General features: G+C 41.6%; 2 protein-coding genes across 4 annotated transcripts; one reads left to right on the top strand and one right to left on the bottom strand.

Annotated features, from left to right (window-relative positions):
- Nucleotides 1-144: 144 nt before the first annotated feature.
- Nucleotides 145-15,375, top strand: LOC127303492 (protein MICRORCHIDIA 2). Of its 3 annotated transcripts, XM_051334219.2 has the most exons (20): nt 146-336; nt 425-514; nt 1,204-1,238; nt 1,373-1,451; nt 1,564-1,653; nt 3,386-3,461; nt 3,566-3,644; nt 3,724-3,852; nt 5,299-5,397; nt 5,805-5,909; nt 5,996-6,145; nt 8,326-8,418; nt 9,371-9,422; nt 9,495-9,606; nt 10,284-10,492; nt 12,058-12,122; nt 12,517-12,602; nt 13,304-13,346; nt 13,427-13,533; nt 14,897-15,375. In XM_051334219.2, exons 1-19 carry the CDS (start codon nt 207-209, stop codon nt 13,529-13,531), a joined length of 1,827 nt encoding a protein of 608 aa, XP_051190179.1. In that variant the 5' UTR covers nt 146-206; the 3' UTR covers nt 13,532-13,533; nt 14,897-15,375. The 3 variants fall into 3 exon arrangements, with proteins under 3 accessions (XP_071684533.1, XP_051190179.1, XP_051190184.1); XM_071828432.1 differs by lacking the exons at nt 13,304-13,346; nt 13,427-13,533; nt 14,897-15,375 and adding an exon at nt 12,895-13,297 and having other exon boundaries at nt 145-336; XM_051334224.2 differs by lacking the exons at nt 146-336; nt 425-514 and having other exon boundaries at nt 1,231-1,252.
- Nucleotides 15,376-15,459: 84 nt separating this feature from the next.
- On the bottom strand, nt 15,460-17,963 carry LOC127303502 (uncharacterized). The gene is made up of 8 exons (XM_051334230.2): nt 17,615-17,963; nt 17,411-17,523; nt 17,176-17,225; nt 16,734-16,970; nt 16,444-16,593; nt 16,039-16,134; nt 15,928-15,948; nt 15,460-15,851 (listed from the first exon to the last, which is right to left on the bottom strand). The coding sequence occupies exons 1-8, from the start codon at nt 17,872-17,874 to the stop codon at nt 15,684-15,686; spliced, it is 1,095 nt and encodes a 364-aa protein (XP_051190190.1). The 5' UTR covers nt 17,875-17,963; the 3' UTR covers nt 15,460-15,683.
- Nucleotides 17,964-21,420: the final 3,457 nt, after the last annotated feature.

Raw genomic sequence — 21,420 nt, 5'->3', positions numbered from 1 at the left:
AATTAATTTTACCTTGCGCGATAGCGCAACGGGTCATCTAGTAAGAAGTATAGATAAATAAAACCAAGCATTTACAAAATCCAGACGTAAAATATGGTTTTTTTTTTTCATTTTTCTCTAGCTAGTTTACTGCGCATGGAGGAGTATGTGCTCCATGAGCCAAAACGCCGTGCCCGGAAAACCAAAATCGTCTTCTTACCTCTTCAATGCCGGCGGCGATGAGTGGCGGTACAGTCGGTGCTGGCGGGGGCGGCGGCGGCGGATCCCTCGATTGCCGCAGCTTCTGGAAGGCCGGCGCGCACGCGGGCCCCTCCGCGCCCATCCGCGAGTTTCATGGTTCGTCTCCTTTCCCCGTCCTCTCGTTTCCCCTGTTTTTTTTTGGGAAACCGCGACGTTGCTGATGGTGTTAGTTTCACGCTCGCAGATGGACTGGAGACAGGGGACTTCGACCGCGCCCGCGTACACCCCAAGTTCCTCCACACCAACGCGACCTCCCACAAGTGGGCGTTCGGAGGTTGCCTCCCACACCCGATCCTTACCCATCCCGTTCTCTAATTTGATCTGCTTTTCCTTTGTGGCGGAGGTGAAATTGGTTCGTTGAATTGTGAAACTTAAGTTTGTTATAAAAGGGTAGCAGGTAACTGGAAGAATTATCCCTCAATAACTATGGGTTGTGCTTGTTTTGCTGATTGCAGGCTACATGTAGTAGTTTTTGTTAATCATGTTGCGAGGGGGAGCTCTGTATGATCTTGATACGTGACACTGAACTATGGCCCCCATTTTGTTAGCCGGACATTAATACGTCATCTTCAGTTAGCTGAAACGAAGGATCCCTAAAACCAGATGCAACAATCATTCTCTGCTACTTATGCTCGATTTCTAACAAAGATAAATTGGCTACTTTGACTATTGGCTATGTTATCTAGCCTGAGGGGTGATGCTAGTTTATCTGAATTTCTCGGTTGCACCAATGCTTTAAAACACATGCTATCCATGCTCCTTCGCTATTTAATTTTAGGGAAAAAATATATTTGGACCACTGAGTTCAAATCAAACGCTTGTCGTTGGAGTGTTTGCCGGGTATGAAAGTAGAGCAACTAGATGTTGTGGTACTTTTGATGACATCTCTTCTTTATGTTTAGTGTTCAAGATACTCATGCCGCCATGTAAAATATTTATCTGATAACGTCTCTTGTTTTGCAGCTATATCTGAACTTCTTGACAATGCCGTAGATGAGGTTTGTGGTATAGTGTATGAACTTCATACATTTAGCTTCAATGTTGTTTAAGCCCTAAAATCGTCCTATTTTTTTATTGATACAATGTTGCAAATAGATGTAATTATATTCTGATCTGATGTATGGTGTCCCAGATCTGCAATGGTGCCACGTTTGTAAAAGTGGATAAAAGCATTAATTCGAAAGACAATAGTCCAATGCTAGTTTTCCAAGGTACCCAGATTCAGTATAAAATAAGAAAGTGAGCACAACTTGAAAATTGGTTCGGGGATAGATCCTTCACGCTACTGTATTAATTCCTGCTTTCTTGGAGCTGTTCTAACAGATGATGGAGGAGGAATGGACCCTGAAGGGGTGCGCAAATGCATGAGTCTAGGATTCTCAACCAAGAAATCGAAGACAACCATTGGCCAGTGTATGTTTCATTTTGTTTGTATTCAAAGATTTAAATACTTTCACTAATTTGTACTGGTTTTCAAATAGATGAATACTTACACTGCTTTGAAAATTCTGCATTCTACTCTTTGAAGAGAGGGTATCACTCCCTTCAGCTCTTGAAAATACTATGTTTGAGACACGTATGCAATCAAACTTTAGAAAAAAAACCTTTCAACATCATCATAAATATTTACATTGGATACTTAAAAAAATATGTGTAGATTTTCTTAAGTGCCTTCATTGTATAATAATTTTTTGGGTTGTTTGTATTCATGTATACTATAATAGTGAAAACAATTTAGTCGTCAGAGTTCCACTTTAAGGCCATGTCACTATGCAAAACATCATGCTAACTGGAGAGGAAGTTGAAGCGGTAAGTGGATGGAATGATAATGATCTTGAATGGGTGTGTGAGCGTAATGGGAACATCAGCCATTTTGGTTGGTTCGGGACAGTCATGGTATTAAATTACTTTACACTGTTTGGTTGTGATATGAATACAACGGAAGCTTTGACATGCACTTATGTTAGCCCACAAGACTGCATCAAAGGTATCAAACTGAAAAATAATTTGACAACATTTTTATATATCAAATGCTTAAGACACCGATACAAAATAAAAATTGGAATAAACATCATTTCCAGTAAGACACTAATACTATAAACTATAAAGACAGCATAGTCTTTCAAATTTTGTTGCAGGACAGACTTATGAAGACCCAGCATAGTCTTGCAAAGTGACTTCCTCACCAATCTTATCTATTTACACTATCTGTAAATTAAAAATTGTATAGTAGTCATAACTATTAAACTGCATAATTCACATGATGTCATCCAACCACAAGTTCACGACCAAGCAATTGAAAGAAGGGCTACAGCCTAGTGCACTTATCCATATGAAACAAGGAAGGAGTGGTTCGGTAGCACAATCTAGTTGCGGCAGGGGAGAGGCGGTATTGTCTGTGACCAGCGGCGGGATTCGTTTGTGCAGGATTTGATTACGGTCTACGGTTACCAAACACGTGTAACTGTTTGCAATCACACTGTAAACGTAGAATGGACAGAAAACTCTGAACCAAGCACCTTCTTGGTGTAACTTAATGGGGAGACTGAAATGGGACGTAGATGTGGCATAATCTTAGTTTAATTATTTCCTTTAGAATCCTGTGTTGCTTATGATTTTGTGTCAAACTGTTATACAGAATGGTGTCTTATCTGATGGTATGGGCATTGCTTGATCAGTTTGCCTTTAAACCAATAAATGCATTTTTTTGTTGTTAGCTTACATTGGACTGCGGTTCTGGTGTAAGGAATGCAAAAATATTGTTTATCCAAGTCTAAGTCGTGCTTGGAACATCTTGATGTCTAAAAAATATCCATATTGAATGATGGTTTGATTCCTCAGCGCCTCTTGGTAACTAGATTTCAGAAACCTTTAAATAGTAAGATTTGCTAAGGTTCTTAGGCTCTATTCCTCACAAGAATATATATGGCCTTCCCTTGTATCACCGATTTACAGCTGGTAATACACAACTCAAGCTCTTCATTTCTGGTGTAAAATATTCATGCAATTTCAAATCTGAAACATTCTTGAGAGTTTTATGTCAATTTTTCTAAGAAATCATGTATACAGTTGCTTTATGCTTCTTTGTTGAAAACACTTGTTGTGCCTATTGTTTGCTACATTCTGACCTTCTGTCACTATGCAGACGGAAATGGCTTTAAGACGAGCACAATGAGACTTGGTGCTGATGCGGCTGTTTTTACTCGTGCAGTGCGTGGAAGGTATTTCCATTTCAGTCCTTCCTGAATTTTTGGAAGAGCTCATGGTATTTTGTTGAATCTTCTGTATTTATTGATTATTATCACACAATTTGTTTGTCCTGCAGTAATGTTACCTTGAGTATTGGTTTGCTCTCTTACACTTTCCTGAGGAGAACAATGAAGGATGACATAGTTGTTCCCATGGTATGTCAAGTTGGTCCAATAGTATATCTTTCATGCAGCCTTGCCTGTCTACAGCTGACATTTCCCATCACTGTTACAGCTCGATTTTGAAGTCCGAGATGGCCACATAGTACCTTTGGTTTATGGTTCACAGGGTGATTGGGATAGTAGCCTAAAGATAATACTTGACTGGTCCCCCTTTTCTTCGAAGGAAGAACTGCTAAAGCAGGTGACTTTCATCCCAAACATTATAGTTATTCTCCATTGGTAGTCTGAAACTAAGTAGTGAACTCTACACTAGGGTTGGAGAGCTTTGGTGCTCAGCAGCAGGGTGTATTATATGGTTTAAGTCAAACTTTGTAGCCAACAACGAGATCTGCCTAAGAAATGAAATATATTGCTCATCTCTTTGTCTCTCTTTTCTCCCTACATCTTTCTTTTCCACCCCTAGCCTCTCATTGTTACGTTTGTATCTACCAAATTGTGTGCCTCTGATTGCGTGATCATCTGATTCAGGTTAGGCTCTCACAGTTACTCCCTCCTTTTCTTATACAAGGTCATCTCATATCTTGAGTCTATCTTTAATCATCTCGTATTTCGAGACTATCTGTAGAATCAAAATATGAGGTGGCCTGGTATAAAGAAAAGGAGGAGCAGCGGAAGTAGAGTTGGGGCAGCACGTCGATCAACTGTAGTTGTACTACCTTCTTCTCGTGGATTCCCTTGTACGATTCATCTGACCGTCGTAGGGGCAGAGCTTGCAAGGTATCCAACGTACATGGAGGAATCGTGTGGCGGGTTGCTCGATCCGATAGTTTGAATCGGGCGTGGGGGTTGTGGTGGCTAGTCTGTGATATGCAACCTTCCCTTTGCCCCGAGTCCTGAGATATATATTGTCGAGCTCAAGGCGAGTAGTTGTCATCCTTGTTTGATAGCTTCATCTCTCTTTCCGATCTCGGGATACAGATTCCATAATCTGGTTAACAGTTAACTTTAGTTGCATGGCCATGCAATTCTGAATCTGATCACTCGAGAGAGCTCAGATTTCCAACATTATAAACCAGCTGAACCCACATTTGTGCTAATCAATCTTGACCAGCACTTGGAGTTGTTCCTTTAGCGACATGTGCTGCTTCAGGTGACAACCGACTCAAAATAAGCAGCTGAACTCTTAAGTAACTCAATTGTTGACTGGATGCTTAGAGTGAAGCTATCGGAAAGAATTTTTTCTCTCATTAGACCATAACATTAATTTACCACCAGTGTAACATGCATATTAGATGGTACGTGCAGTAATTCAGTGTCGAGCCAAAAGTAACACTTAGTAATATAGTACGCTAAACAATGCATCTGGTGGTACATATGTTTTCTATGGTACGAACAAGCGAATAATGATATAGTTTGCTGTTATCTTATACATTTTACTTTCTTGTCTTGCTGTTTTCCAAAGTGGTACCCAGAATGATTTTTGTATGGTTGTATCCAGGCAGGCAAGTATGCTTGGCAGTGATGGTTTTTATATGTCAAGTTGAATTTAGTATAACATTTTTTCTGAGGCCATCACATAACCATCTGAACATGTGATTAGCGTTTGACAAGAAACTGTTTTTCTGTATACATATGTATTGATAGTTTTTTCCTAAAAAGATGTACTGATAGTATTTTGTGCATTCAGTTCGAGGATGTAGATAGTCATGGAACCAAGGTGGTGGTATACAATTTATGGATGAATGATGATGGCCTTTTAGAACTTGACTTTGAGGATGATGATGAGGTTATTTGTTCATACAATACTCTTTTCAAGCATTCACCTCTGCGTATTGTTATTTTTCTTGGCCATATTAATCCTATCGTGAAAGAAAAATGGTGTATAATGTACATGAATAATGATTTCCCTTATAATTCCTGTGCAAATTACTCAAGGAAAGAAAAATAGAATTGCTCTAGAGATAAAATACTGCTTTCTACATTCACATGCACTATCCTCACTGCTTTCCCTTATATGCATCTACTGATTTATGTGTGCTTGTTGCAGAACATTTTTCCATCTCTAGGAGATTTATACAAAGCAGAGCTGAACATGAATAAATGTAGTTTTATTTTTTATTTGCTGAACATGGTTATTTTCCCCACATTGGCAGTTGGTTTTACGATACTCTTTTCCTGTTGCCTACTTTTCAGGACATATTGCTTCGGGATCAAGGTCAAACCAGTGGGGGAACAACAAAGATCCAAAAGGAAATTGTTGAGCAACACATATCTCACAGACTCAGATTTTCATTGCGAGTAAGTTTTAGTTTATATGCTGCACTTATTCCCATACAGCTTACATACATGCCTGTTCTAATAGAAATTTATGATTGCCAATGCAGGCATATACGTCCATTCTTTACCTTAGGAAGTTTGAGAACTTCCAAATTATACTAAGAGGAAAACCTGTTGAACAAATAAGCATTGCAAATGAGCTGAAGTTTAAGAAAGTAGTTACTTACAAGCCTCAAGTTGCCCATGATTCTCAAGTGGTCAGTGCACTTGTACAATATCTATTATTTTCATCTGCTATCCCTTTTTAGGATAACCATCACGGTGCCATCTTGCAAAGGATGGTGTTTGCGTTAGTCTTGATGGTAAGCAATTGGATAACTACCTTGCGGAAGATGGCATGCCTTGAAGAAGATTAGAGTATAGAAACGGGAGGCAGACATAGATTGGGATGAGAGAACTAGATGGGTTGAGAAGTAGCAAGTACCGATGGAAGCGACTTATGTGTTGCTTCTTCCAAAAGATCAGAATGCCTATCTTATAGAGTACTACTACGATTTGGGTTCTTCAACTTCTATTCTATCTCTTTGCTAGTTCTCCTTCTGATCCGTTCCCAGACCACCCTTTTTAACTTGATGAACTACCTCTAAGCCTCTAGCATTCCTAATGGACATGGTCTTCCTTGACTGTTTACTTGTGCCACCCCCTTTGGTCTCCCGATAGACAATTTACAGTGTTACCATAATGTACCTAGGGTAAATAGAGAATGAGAGATAGACCTGGGATAATTTAGGTGAGAGGGGAACACTTTATTGCTCAACCGTTTGGAATACAAGGACACCCCTCATATAGAGAACCTATCTATCTTTTAACCCTACATTTACTGGAGCTCTCTCTTTATAACTCTTCCCAATTGCTTCTTCTATTGCTACTACTACGTAGGAATGCAAGCAGCAAGAGAGCTGGCTCTGTCTCGCTTGGTTTGTCTCTTTAGTGCTGGAAGCATAAAGTGAGGCTAGACCTAGCTTGTTCGGAAGCTTGAGCCATCTCATGAGGGCTCGCTAGTTCAAAATAACATTTGTGAACATATCAAAGGGCAATAGCACGAGAACTTCACATATAGGAGTAGTAACAATGGGGCACTCATGCATTCACAAAGGGCCATCAGATTTCCCAACAATTTTAAATCTTCTATTCAAAATCAGAGTAATATTCGACTTTTATGGCACAAACTTTGGAACATTTTGGACCTAAGAAAAATATCCCGGCTTCCAAAATAGAAATTAAAATAGCTAAATAACTCCTCTCTATATAATTTAATTAACTCAAAGGCATTTGAATTAATTTAAATAAGAGGCAAATATTGTTTTGACTTAACATCCTTTTTTTAAATTAAAAATTTGGATGCTACAACTAATATGGTGATAGCTAGTGAAGTAACCAGAAGTGGAATACCACGCTAGGCCCATTGGATCTTTTAAGGGAGAACACAAACAAGAAGACTTAAAGTCCATTGACTTATCTCAGGAAAGGTGTAGCTGGTGAATCATCATTGTGGTCAGCTTCTCGTTTGTCCATTTGCTATCTCAGGAAAGGCGTAGCTGGTGAATCATCATTGTCATCAGCTTCTTGTTTGGTGCTTGGTTAGTAAGGGGTCAGTTCCGTATTTGCGTCTTGTATGCGGCATCAATACTAGATTTTCCCCTTCCCTATTGTGTGGCTTGACTTGGGGCGAACTAGCTCATGGGTTGTGTGTGGGCCTACGGTATGGTCCGCGCTTCAGTGTGAGACACCCACCAATAGCTTAAACACCCAATGTGGGCTCGAGAGCTGTGTTAGGCATGGCTTGTTAACACACCGATTTGTGTCTGAGCCAAGCTTGTCTCTAGCCCAGCCCAAGCGACTTGTGAGGATCTCTCCTCCTTGCAATTATACTGATCCACTTCCATTAAGAGCACTCTTCTACTCTGTGCTAGCTGCTAGTACATGCTAAGTGCGACATCTTAAAGAGTCCACCACTAGAAATCGAATGTGTCTCATGAATCTTCCATACCCAGAAGTCCTTGCCAGTGAACTAGAAACTTCCATTCATCTCCACGTAAGCATGCCTTTTGAACCTTCATAGACACGTGTTACATGGAACCATTGGCAAGTGGCAGAGAAATGCCTTTTTTAACCAACTCTTCTTTGCAATGAAATGAAACGCAATGTCATTGCGTTTTCTCGAAAAAAAAAGTGGCAGAGAAGGTCCACTCATTAAATTAGTTTTTAGCTTAGCTAGATGAGTGTATTGAAGGCTTGAACCTACAAAGGTGGTCAATGCCTTTTTTAGCAATTCTCCAACGTGTTGTTTAAATATCTTACTGTGAAATGTTTCCTTCAGTTTTTTGCAAACAGTATTCTATTTTTCGTTAAATCTGCATATCAATTGGAACCACAGGTCTCAGTGAAGGTAGATATTGGCTTTGCAAAGGAGGCACCTGTTTTGGGCATTTTTGGTATGAATGTCTACCATAAAAATCGGCTAATCATGGTAATCACTGTTTAGTTCTGAAATATTCTTTCAATTTCTATTGTCATCATTGTTTTTTTTATGCGTTCATGTTCCTTAGATCTCATCTCAGCATTTAGAGACTATGTTACCCTGATACAATGGGTCTCACTGCATTTTCCATACAGCGAGTACATATGTGTATGTATATAGATATAGAAGATACTACCTCCTTTTCAGTTTATAAGGCACACACATATTCATAGATCATTAGTTCGACCAATAATAATGGTTTATGTTATACGATTGAATTTCCGATTTGAAAGAAGTTTCTAATGGTATAACTTTTGTCGCATATTCACCTATTGTTGGTCAAAGTGATGATCTAGGGATACACATGTGCCTTATAGTTTTTTTTTCGAGAAAACACAAAAGACTTTTCCGTTATTGGAAAGGCAGAGTTTTCAGTTACAATCCTCCTAAGAGGCATCATACATATAACATTAGAAGATGAGAACATGTAGTGCTTCTAGTTGCTATTTTGAAACCTTAATGGAAATCACCAAACGACAAATATGTGTGCTTCTTGTATGCCGTAGATATTTTTTGGTGACCATGGTTTAGCTGGCAATATAGTCTGTCTAATCCTAACTGGTTTTATTAACCCTTTCGGGACTAAGAATCTAATTTGGATGTATCCTGTTGTTAAACTGTACCATCAGTGCTTCTTTTTCCTGAACCTCACTACTGAAATATTGAGGATGTCTTATATTTAGACCTGTTGTGTAAGGAATATCAACCTGTCAGTAGAAAAAGATATCAATATTTTCTGAATGTTACAATTTCATAACTTATGTTAAATGATGAAGATGATTGTGTTACCATGTTCAGATTCGTGTCTGGCCATCTAGATATAGATTTCTATTTATAAAATTATAGTGCATATAATTTGGGATGGAATTGAGTTTTGTAAAAAAAGATCATTTATTTGCAGCCATTCTGGAAGGTCCTTCAAGAAGCATCTAGTAGAGGGAGGAGTGTTGTAGGTGAGTTTCATATGTAAATACTGTCACTTGGTTACTTCGTTTCTGTTTGGGATGACACATGTCATGATTTAGGTGTACTCGAGGCAAATTTTATTGAGCCGGCACATGACAAGCAGGATTTTGAGAGGACTCCACTATTCATTCGGCTAGAAACAAAACTAAGACAAATTATCGTTGATTATTGGTAAGCACCTTTGAGGGTTTGGTTTAGATGTCCTTTTTTTTGGTTTTTGCACTAGGAAATAGCATTGTGGCTATGAAGTATATGCTACACCATGCGTACTTGCACCCGTTTCATATTGTTAAAAATTCGTGGCTGACTGTGTATGGTGTGACAACGGTGTGAACATCAGTCTGAAGAACGGGGTTGAGAAGTTTGCCTGTACGCTTTATAGGACGTCATTTATTTACAAGCGTAGGTAGTACTATAGCAAATTGTCTTTTCAAGATTAATATTTTTGTCTTTTCGCAGATTAATATTGTGCCCTTAAGCTCAATAAACAGAGCGTACAAGTGCTTGGCACTGTAGTTCTATGTGGCCTGACAAATTCCCAAGAGGTTAGAAGCCAAGTAAAGCCTGGCTTCCGTAGCCCTTGTAGTCTCATTAATTTATTTCAGGAATAATTGGTGACACTGCAATAGTACAAGTTAGTTGGGCTGGGCCTCGTAAAATCGGGCAGACCTGTTACATTGGACGTTTTTCACCATTTTACTCTGTGACATGACCTTGTTACTGTTATTCGGACCAATATTATGCCTATCTGGCCAATTTTAAGAACACTACTGGGCTTGGGACACCCATCATGCACCAAATTGTTCTCATTTCATTTCTTATAATGTAAGACAATGGTGTATTGGCAGGAAAGAAAAATGTCATCTAATAGGTTACCAGCCAATTGATCCAAAATTGAGATCCCAGTATAAGGCTGCTCTTAAAGATCCAAGTGGTCCTGGTGGGAAGATTCAGCATAAAGCTTTCACTGCTCGGAAGACTGGAGAGCATCTCTCAAATTTGCTGCCGGAGACATATGATGATGTAGAAGCTGTTAGACTGACAGCTAATGGCACAGGTAATAGTAGTATTAATTTTATTGCACAAATAACTTCCTTATAATACTGTCATAGCTATTGTATTGTGTGCTGAAGTGTTAACCATTATACTGTCTGCAAGTCCTTGAATTCATATAGCTGAGTCTAAAGTCTAAGATTTTGAAGCAAGAACATTTTGCTTGCTTGAAATGGTGTTGTGTTTCTGCTCAATTGATGTCATCGTCCAACTGAAAAATGGTGTAAAATACTGGACATGGTGATGTCCCACTACCCTTTCTTGGCAATCTTACTATTCTACTTGCTAAAATAAAAACGTGTCACGAGCATAAAATTTTCATGCAAGCAACGGGTGTGGTGGTGTGCCCCTCTATATGCCAGTGGGCATAACAGAGGTTGCCTGATTGGCGTCTGTTTTCTATTTTTTTGGTACTCCTTATGTAACAAAAGGTGAAGCTTTTGGATTTCTGTCTGAAGAATTTTTTCTCCTATTAAAAACATATCAAAGCTAAACTAATATGGAAGCAAAAACTTCTTGGAAAACCCCCGAGAAGAAACCATGGTGGAATGCCAAGCAGTACCAGACTGAACCAGGACTTGGGCAATTAGGTCATATCCAGCATTGCTGGTTTGGTGGAGGGAATAGTATCATCTAGTATAATACACAACGTTCTTTAACAACCTTGCGTTATCTAATTCTTGTTTGCTAAACAAATAAGGCTTGGACTTCGGAACAAAAAAGCACATATATGTAGACATATTAAAAAGGAAAAAGGAAAATTTATGACATAAATACACTCAGTTCTTTTATACCAATTTCCGAACTGGCAATATATTTTGTATGTAGCCCTTTAGAGTCACAAGGTAGGTTGTTTTAGCCCTCCCGGCTCTTTCTTAAAACATAAGCCATTCTACTCAATGAATCTTGGCATATTTTGTCTTTAAAAAAAAAAAAAAAATTCGTCAGAAAGTGATTGAAGGGTAATGATGTAATTTCATCTACAACGTTAATTGTTCTTCTTAAGTCTAAAGCGACACTCATTGTAACTCTGAGGGAGTATTATATTGTAGGGTTACGTTTGGTCTCTTATCTCTATGTTAAGTTCAGTGTAGATATTTTATCCTGAGATTCTACCAGTTGTATTATATTTAATATTTTCTTTCATTCCCTACATTTAACATGGCAATATTTGTTCATTAAATACATCGCTGATTGATTATCAGGAAAACAGTTGGCTCGTCCAGCAGGTCATAAAGTAGGAATATTGTACTGTCTGAAATAAGTTTTTCTCTTATTTATCTGTGCATCGTCTCAGTCAATATTATTTCTATCATTTATTTGTTCGTAAAAAGCTAAATGCTGTTTGTGAAATATAAACCTGATATTTTTTTAATAGCCAGGCTTTCTCTACGAAATATGATTTTAAGGGGTGGAGTTTAATCTCTTACCACTGCTTTCTCTTGAACCATGGTCAAACAGAGCATTAACTTTTCTGCTTTTTTGTTGTTTTCCTATGACAATCCAAATATCTTATTGATTCTACTGATATATATTCAGTTCATGCTCTTATTATTTTAATTTGACCAGGTTCTGCTTTACATTCGTCTGGGCAAGCACAAGAAAACAGTATGGAATCAGCAGGCTTAGATGAGGTTTGCGCCTTAGGCTTTGAATTGAGGCATGTTGTCCTTGTAGTTGTAGGTGTTTTTTTTCCGACATTCTTTTCTTGGATCCTTTCTGTCATAGCTCTTGTGGAAGAGAACATTGTGTTTCTGCTGCCACTTTCTTCAGCAATGAATGTTGGGCTTACAAAATAACCCTTGTAAGAATGTTCGATGAAGTCCTAAATAACCTGCCCTTATCTTGGTTTCCAAAAGGTTAAATATACATGCAGCCATTTTGATACTTTTTCCACACTGGATAGAATTATACTTTTGACTTCTTAAGTTTTGCTATAATTCTTTGTAATCAAGTATAACACCCCTCCGAATGTATTTTAAATGTACTAATTCTCATCTAATCTTTATTATCTCTTGTGGCATTCAGGATCTAGTAGATATCAGCTCTCATGGTGTACTTGATCCCAATTTAAATGAGAAGTTGAGTGAAGAAAATCTGGCTCTGTTCACAAGGTAATGTAATTAACGATGGGTGAGTTTACGTAATTGGGTTAAATTGCAGCAAAATATTGTCATATGCATGTAATAAGCTGTCTAAAAGCCAAGCTCCAGTAAGGCAGTCTCTGGTTGACTTTGACACAAACTCAAGTGGAGGTTGAGAAACCGCAACTCTGACCAAACTTGCGCTCAGCCCATGAAAACTCAGTAGATATGAAGTACTCCCTCCATCCTAAAAGGGATGTCGCAGATTTGTCTAAATTTGGATGGATTTATACACTAAATCGCGTCTAGAACCCAATTTCAGGACGGAGGGAGCCTTGTGTGTACCCAATTTCGAATCAATGTTAGAGGCTGAGAGACACATGGTCCCTCAGTAGCCTTCTCCGCAGGATGGCCAACTTCAGCAGTGTCTTGCTTAACCTATCAACCAACCTACCATCAATACAGAATGAAGGAACTCAAAGGATCAGCATCCTCTTGGGAAGTGTACCAAAGCAATTAGAATCCAATTGCACCCTGATTTCATTTGTGATATTAGACAAATCATTGGACTGTGAGCTTAGGGTTGTATGACTTAATCAGCCTGTTGTGACAGTGTGGCAGCAGTTTGTGCTCTTTGGGAAGAAAGTTACTGCTACCTTGAAACATTGATTCCATATAATGTTTCTTAAGATTTAGTGCAGTCTGGCTGAACTCGAAAATATTCTTTACAGGCGTGAAGATCTTCGTCAACGAGATACACAGTTGAAGCAGACGGTATGCCATACATTTAAAAAGATAAGTTAGCGGTGGAGATCATATTATGCCACCTGATTAGATCTGATTATTCTTTGTAGATAGGTGAGCTGGAGCATGAACTAGAGGAAACAAAAAGGAAGTGCTCTCAGCTTGCTGCTGAGCTGCAGATACGGAAGAGCCAGCAACAACTACCTTACAAGTGAAGGTTAGTTTGGTTATCTCTGACTGGTATAATATTTTTCTTGGTGCATTGGACAATTTCTTTGCTGGCACATAAAACGACCACGCTACACGTGAAAGCTTAAAATGCTATTACATTCATAGCATTCCTTGATGTCATCTTCAGTCTCTGCCCTGCATTCTAGTTGGCAACACTCATGGCTGGTATCCTGGTAAATAGCACTGCAACTCTAAAAGTAACTGTTAATTTAGCTCACTTGCCCATCACGTCTTCCCATACTGCACCTGGTAAAATCCCTTCAAACCAGGTAACTGTGTGCATGCATACTTGAAAGCATGACATCAACAAAGATTCTATCGATTCTGAGTTATCAGAATCATTTATCTCTCAAACTGTGTGCCTAATAGACGTCCATTTTCACCATTGACTTTGTTACTATTAGATCTTTGAAGTTAGATCCCATGTTGATATGTTTTGATGACTTTCTTTCCATCAGTAATTGCTAGGTTATAGTCACTTGCTTATAAGGTATGGATAAGTTATAAACTCTTGGTAGTACTAGTAGGTTATGGTCACTTGGTTACCAGGTTTGCGGTTATTCTCCACCCAAGTAAGAATTGCATGATAGTAGTATAGTACTTATATGTCTGATACCATCTCTTATTTGTTGGTAACACTTCAATACTCACTTTCTGAGCTTGCATGACATTGCAGTGTCTAATAAATTCTAAATTACTATCACTCTGTTCCATAATATAAGCCGTTTTAGCAAACTATGGAATGGAGCTAGTACCTGGTAACCGTACACTATTAGGCTGGTAGACGTTCACTACTAACAATGCAGCTGTCGTATCATAATCTGGTAGCCGGTTGCGATATTTTCTTTCTTCAAAACATAACAAAATGAGATATTGCTTTGAAGCCCTTGCAATTAATGTTGATGATGTCAGCATGAGGTAGCAGATTCCCTACACATGCACACTGTCCCCTTACAGGAGCTGGGGCTATTAGAAGCAGGAGTGCTAATCTGGGCACGTTGCCCAAATTAAATTCTCCGATTATATGATAGCTTCATGATTATTGAATTTTTTGGGCAAAACTTTTGCATTGTTTGAATTTTTGTTAGAGGATCAACACACATATGTTTGTGTAAAATAGCTTATCTAATGAGGTTACATGTTGATCCACTATTTCGGTTCCAATCATGCTTCATTCTTGATATATGTGAGGTTATCGGACAAGCCAGGGCTTTATCTTTTTCTGTAGTGCCAGTTGCAAAGTGTTTTCTCTCTAGTTTACTTCTTTGGAATGGCCTGTGCTTTAGATAGGTCAACAGAAATACTGGACTATTCTGTTTGTAAACATGAACTTTATTTTTCAATTGCAGCAATACAGAGGCCAAGTAGGATGCAGAATATCTGTCACCTGTTAGATCGAAAGAGGCATTGCGAAGCCAAATGGGTTCTTGAGGTTCATTCAGGATACAGAAGGACTGATCCTACTACAGCTATCTCCTGAAGAAATAATAACGTTGAGGTGCTGTTTAATTTGGATGCATAGCCAAGGAAGTTCCTCAAATCAGGATAGATAGACACGGATGCTGCTCTTGGGCTTGTGTTGGGCTGAAATTCCGTCTCCTCATAATTAAGTGGTTGTATAGTGCTTAACCACTTTATTATTTAATTGCTTTGTAATTATTGTTCAGGTTATATATGGATCTCACATAGTCACATATAACCCTCACCAGGGAAATCTTGGAAATATTGGGGTATAGCCATATTTATATTACATGTAAATGTCACACGATTTGCAACACGTTGCATTAATGATTTAATGTGTACTGTGTAGCAGTCTTGTTTTGTTAAATGGTTTAGCTAGGTTTGCTGAGGGGGTAACCAGCTACTTAAGGAGTAATATTTGAGAGGCTAACCAGCTGATTAACAAGTGAAGTTAAGGGGTTAACCAGCTGATTAACAAGCTGGCCCTAGCATTGATCAATCCATATAAGTATGCAACTGCAGTAGTGGTAGGCCCTTCAGTTCATCATACAAGGTCAGTTGTACAAGCCACTAAGCATTTTTGTCTGTTTGAACTAGCCAAGTATTGAATAAAGAGGTCACAAAATTTTGCTTTTCCAAAACATAGTGATCGGGCAGACTCCATTCGAAATCCAGTCAGTAGGGCACAGTAGCAGTGACTGTTCTATGCCTGGGGTCTGTCAGAATGGAATGGACATTGACGAAGCCGGCTTGGCTCAGCGCCTTCTCCAAATCCAGCATGTAGTACTCATCAAGAAATGGTTCAGTGCTCTTCATCAGAGTGAACAAAACGGGTGATAGTTCCTGAAATGGTAATAGCTTATTAGTATCAGTCGATGTGAGAACCAGGTGAGGAACAGTACATTCTGCTCAAGATTACCTGAAGTACTTTTGATTTTGGCTGCCATGAGTACAAAACGAACTGGAGTTAGATAGTTGAACCTTTTCAAAATATTTATGTTATCAGGCACACAATGTAGGGAAATCTTACTGAGTTATCTGTTAAAGCGATGGTCCCTCCTGGGCGAAGTAGTCTGAATGCTTCCTTCGCTAATCCGATTATTGCTCGTGCTGGACACTCGTGGCACTGCAGATATTTGTAGAAGTAGAATTGCAGCATTATTGTGGTTTTCGAATATCCATTTTTCACTACCTTAATAATGCTTTCTTGATAAAAGCTGACTTCCATTTACTGAGTGCTAGTTTCCTGTGTAATTTATTTTTTTCTGAGTGGCTAGCGCACTCATGTAACTGAACTCCATAATCAAAACTGTTGTTTTGCCACCTCAACATTTTCAGTTTCTATCTTCCTCTAAAAGAGCATGGAACTGTCCAATAAAAGAGCTAATTATAGGCATATATGAACTGTCCAATAATTTGGTCTGATAGAAATTACCACATATGCAAGGGAGACAACATCAAATGAATCCGAGGGCAACCCAGTTGCTTCGCCGTTTGCATGAACCCAACGAATAGGATTTTGCCGAGACAGCTGTTCTTCCTTTTGTGCTGCAACGGCGAGGAAGTAGGGTGATAGATCTAGTCCCTTGATCATTTGAAATACAAGTTGTAAATCAGCTATTGCGTTTAGAAAAATCAAGCATCATCCATATGCAGAAAGATAGCTAGGAAGATCAATAATGGAGATCGGACAGAGAATGTTCTTGAGCAGGTTTAAGCACTTACAACAGCTTTAGCCGAAGGGAACCTCTCAGCCAGGTATCTGGTGCTTACTCCAACAGAGCAGCCAATGTCCAAAATGTCATTGATCTGACAGTTCCTCCCCGAGTACTTGAGGTGATGCTCCTCAATCGCATTCATCCAGTTTCCGCGTACTATATTGTTTGCTTCTTGGATCGTAGTAGCCTCCGGTATAGCCCTCTTTGCAATCGACAAGGTTGCAGCCTCGGCCTCAGCTGCAGCCTGCGTCGTTCATGATTAGCACGAGCGAGAAACACGAGCTCAGACCGTTCAAATTGCAGTTGAACAGATAAACTGCATGTCTTCTGGAACATATGTAGAATGGCGACGGAATATCCACCAAAACTCAACCGAAGCTCAACAACTTACAACTCAATGGATTAGAATGATCGTATGTGCAGAGAGAATAGAGGGGACAAACAATTACCAGCCATGATAGGTTCCCCTCGTCGTAGGCGTGGAATGGGCTCAAATAATCTGCTCAAGATAAGGGCGTTAATGCATCTGTTTCTTTGAGATTTCAACATTGTGGTCGGTCAAATCATTGAACCAGAGCATGAAGTTGTAGGAATATAATGGTAATAATCTTCGGGCTGTAAAGGTGATGCGATTGATACAAATCAGCTGATGAAGAAAAATAAGGGTGGCAGTGATGAACTCACAGTCAGGGTAGACGATATTGGGGTCTCTTATTCTCTCGAACACCTCGTACACGTCCGACTCCAGCACCTTCTTCGTCATCTCCCTCCACGGGATGTTGGACTTCTCCGCCGTCCTGGACAATCATCCATGGCTTCGTCACCATATCCACCACCGCCACCACATTGCTGACGGAAAACCCAACAAGTAGTGGCGTGCGCGCCTACCTGATGATGACCTCGCGGGAGGCGAGTTTCATGAGGGAGTAGAGCGGCTTGAAGGCGATGAGAGCGGCGACGAGCCGCGACACCGGGGTCTCCCCGGACCACGCTGGCCGCTCCAGCGCTCCCTCCTGCGGCGCGGCCCCGGTCACGGCCGCGACGACGACCGCACTGCTGAGACGGCGCCGACGGCCGCCCCAGCTGGTTTCTTGTTGATGCCGCCGGAGGCCGGCGGTGGTGCCGGCGCGAGCGAGGATGCCTGCCATTTTGGGGGCCCTTCTCTCGGAAATGTTACACGGTGGTTTTGCCCTCTGGCCGTACCGGGGCTCCCTCGTGTGGCCGGGGTGGTGGCCGCCTTCGACTGGCGCTTGGGATTGTGTTGCTATCTGCAGGGAGACTCTGCAGCCAATAGAGTTCTGACACGTTGGATGCCTCGTGGCATGTCTAGTTTTTCAGTTTTGTTTTCGTACCCGGGGTGAGCTGTGAGCACGGTCATCACCACAATAGTGCAATCCAAGCGAGAAATGCGCCACCTAATAAGGCCCCCGACATTATCATAGCTATCCAAATCCTGGAGATTCGTGCAAAATAATCTTATAGTCGGGATCTTCCCTTCTACCCAACCATTTTATGAACCAACCCTTAGATTTTCAGGCTATTTCACGTTTCATCTTTGTTTCTCTTTGTCATCGAGAAACTTACAATTACCTTTTCCTATCAACTAAAATAATTCTTCAGTGATTTTTCAACAATTTTTCATGCTATTTTTCTTTTTAAAAAAATCAAAAAAATTCATACTAGTTTGACACAAATATCTCAAAGTTTTTTCACATAATATAAAGAATATTCATACAAGTTCTGTATAGGTTTCTTCCAAGAATCATAATAAAACTTGTTCCATACAAATATCGGTTCATAAAAAAAGCATCACATCATTCACACTTGATTCATAAAGTTCCTCCCAAATCCGTAACAAACTCAAGCATGTTTCAGCACTATTCGTCCAAAAGTCATACAATATTGGGGCGTGCTGAGCGTCCCCGGGGGATCAAATCCTCCGATCCCCCGGGTCGCCAGCCACACGATGGGTGATCGAAACCGTCCACAGACGGTCAACGCCAGAGCAGCAATAAAGAAGAAAAAAACACACCCCACGACTTGGCAGCGCCAGTCTCCTGTAACCCCCGCACATGGCGCCGCCATGCAGCTCCTCTATTCCGCCGCCCCAGCTCCTGCCGTGAGCCACAACCGTCGCCGGAGAGCTTGTCGCGGGCGTCGCCGGAGAACCTCGTCGCGAGCGCCGCCGGAGAAGTGATGCAGCATCTTCCCCCTCGCGCCGCGCATGCCCTGCGCCTGCCATGGCGGTCGTCGGAGAAACCCGACGCGACGTCGCCGGTGAAGTAGCTTCGCTGTCCACCGAAACAGCAACGCCGCTAGCCCCTGTAGCACCACCGCACCCCTGAGGTAGCCCCTTGCAGCAAAGCCATCTGCCCTCTGTAGCAAGGTCCGCCGCCCCTTGTAGCAGCGCCGCCGCGCCATGGTAGCAACGCCGGGCACCCTTTGTAGCAATGCCGTCGTCTACTGGAAGGAACGCCGCCGCGCCATGGTAGCATCCAGGCCTCATTTTGTAGCAACGCCGGTTGCCCCATGTAGCAAGTATGGCCGCCCATGGTAGCAAGGTCGGCCGTCGCACGCAGCAACCACCGCCGACAACCACTCGCAGCAGCTCCGACCACCAAAGCAGCAACGCCGCCCCGCCACCTACAGCCTCACCAGCAGCAGCGCTGCCCCCATAGCACCACGTGCGTCGTTCGCGACGATGACAAGCGCAGGACGAGGAGGCGGTGAGCTAGCGCTCGAGCTTGCGGGGCACGGAGAAATACGTGGAGGCGTCGGCATAGAGCTCGATTTTGGGGCTCTTGGTGCAGCAGGCGAGCACCATGGGGGGCGGTGGGCCAAGAGATCCATGGCGGATCTGTGAGATGAGAGAAACAAAGGGGAAAAGTGGGGTGAAGGAGAACCAGTCAGAGAAGAAAGGGGAGAAGATAGCTCACGTGGTGGGTCCCCCTATGCAGATGTGTCCCACGTACGAGAGGACACGCAGAGTGCTACCTAGGCGGAGGATCAGGGACGCGATCCCCCGGGGGAACAGAAGCATTTTCCTACAATATTTCATATGAACTTTTTCACAATATGTCCAACAATATTCATACAATTAGCCGATCTAAAATAATATTCATAAAATATTGAAGTTAGATACAAGATTCATACACTCTCCGACCGGGAAAGAGGATTTACATACTTCATAGAACAAACAAATGAACAAGATCTATGATAAAATCCAATCAAAAAGAACCGAACAAGATTGGTGGACCTACCTGACGGCCGCAAGGCTATCGAGAACGAATGTATTTTCAAAAAGAAAACAGACGCTGGTGGTAACATAACCATCTAGGAAGCTCGACTTGTCGCGAAATGGTTCCGACAAATTTAAGGAGTTGACTATGATGAGACTTTCTCACATGTAGCGTGATACGGGATGGTCCGATCTTCTCAGTAAGCAACGGTAGTGATGATGATCACGGGGTGATTGCAGCGGAGATAACTTGGATGAAATGGATGATAACTTGTATGACGCAACGAGATCTCTCGATTGGTCCCTGTCGCCAATGCAACAGCTCTCAACCCTGCAAGATATTCGCAACTCCACACACTTGCGCACATAGCCGCCGATCACGAAACGGTAAGTTGCAACCGCCTAATTCCCAATGGAATATTAGATCACACAAGACTTTTTAGATCTACACAATATCAAGCAATATGGTATAGGGAATTCAATAGTTTGCAGAGCAAACAACTAAGAACTAGGGTTTATCTTAAACGTGGTCTAAAGCAGGTAGGGGGGCGTCCTGGACACTTATATAGGCGTCCGGGACGACCTCTAGTCAAAAAAGTACGAAAATAACCGACCCAGAATAGATCTGGTCGAGACAGACTCGGACACGGCCGGTCTGGACCGGGCCAGGGACCGGATGGCGATCGGGTGGCGGGACGTGTGGCTCAGTACCCCGTCCGGTTGGCGTCAGCGTAGCGCCCGGTTGGCGCCGGGCCGGATCCGGCGTGCCGCCCGGTCGGACCGGGCCAGGGACCGGGCGCGCCGGCCGGTCTGATCGGATGCTAGGCCGGCCTGGACTTCTTCTTCTTCTCCTCTCGCGCATGCCTCCAGCTCCTCCCTCCCGCGTCCATGAGATATCTTCATGTCCAGCTCCATGTCCAGCTTCATGTCCTTCTTCACGTCCAGCTTCTCCTCTCCTCCTCGTGCGATGCTTGTCTCCTCTTCATACCTGATGATACATAAGTAGCAAGACTTAGGCAGTATAAAGTTCTCATCAATCAAAGTATCGTTTAGGAACAAGTTCACCTGTTGTTTAAGTAGCTTCACACGAGCTCTTGTAATAGGTCCAATCCTAACTTCATTGGACTTGAGCTTCACAGCAGGTTCATCTTCATTTGGTAATGACGAAGGTGGTAGTGTCGTAGGGATGTCCTCATCATATCCCCCCTTCAAAAGGCGTCGACCCCGACGCTCCAAGGTCTTCTCCGTCATATGGTGTCAAATCAGCAACATTGAAAGAATTACTGACACCAAACTCATCAACTGGAAGATCTATCGAGTATGCATTATCATTGATCTTGGCAAGCACTTTGTAAGGACCAGCACCACGAGGCTTCAATTTAGACTTCCGCAGCTTCGGGAACCTTTCCTTGCGAAAATGTACCCAGACCATATCACCAGGCTTGAACAACATCTC

Source organism: Lolium perenne, chromosome 1 (genome assembly GCF_019359855.2).
Source record: "Lolium perenne isolate Kyuss_39 chromosome 1, Kyuss_2.0, whole genome shotgun sequence".
NCBI lineage: Eukaryota > Viridiplantae > Streptophyta > Magnoliopsida > Poales > Poaceae > Lolium > Lolium perenne.
This window is presented reverse-complemented; position numbering and strand designations above follow the sequence as displayed.

Bases quoted from the DNA above. Each gene is read 5' to 3' on its own strand.
- LOC127303492 (XM_051334219.2), top strand. From the start codon at position 207: ATGCCGGCGGCGATGAGTGGCGGTACAGTCGGTGCTGGCGGGGGCGGC. The intron at 9,607-10,283 runs GTAAGCACCTTT...GTGTATTGGCAG, and splicing joins CAAATTATCGTTGATTATTG to GAAAGAAAAATGTCATCTAA. The intron at 12,123-12,516 runs GTTTGCGCCTTA...TGTGGCATTCAG, and splicing joins AATCAGCAGGCTTAGATGAG to GATCTAGTAGATATCAGCTC.
- LOC127303502 (XM_051334230.2), bottom strand. From the start codon at position 17,874: ATGGCAGGCATCCTCGCTCGCGCCGGCACCACCGCCGGCCTCCGGCGG. The intron at 17,226-17,410 runs GTGAGTTCATCA...TATCTTGAGCAG, and splicing joins CAATATCGTCTACCCTGACT to ATTATTTGAGCCCATTCCAC. The intron at 16,135-16,443 runs GTAATTTCTATC...AAATATCTGCAG, and splicing joins TTGTCTCCCTTGCATATGTG to TGCCACGAGTGTCCAGCACG.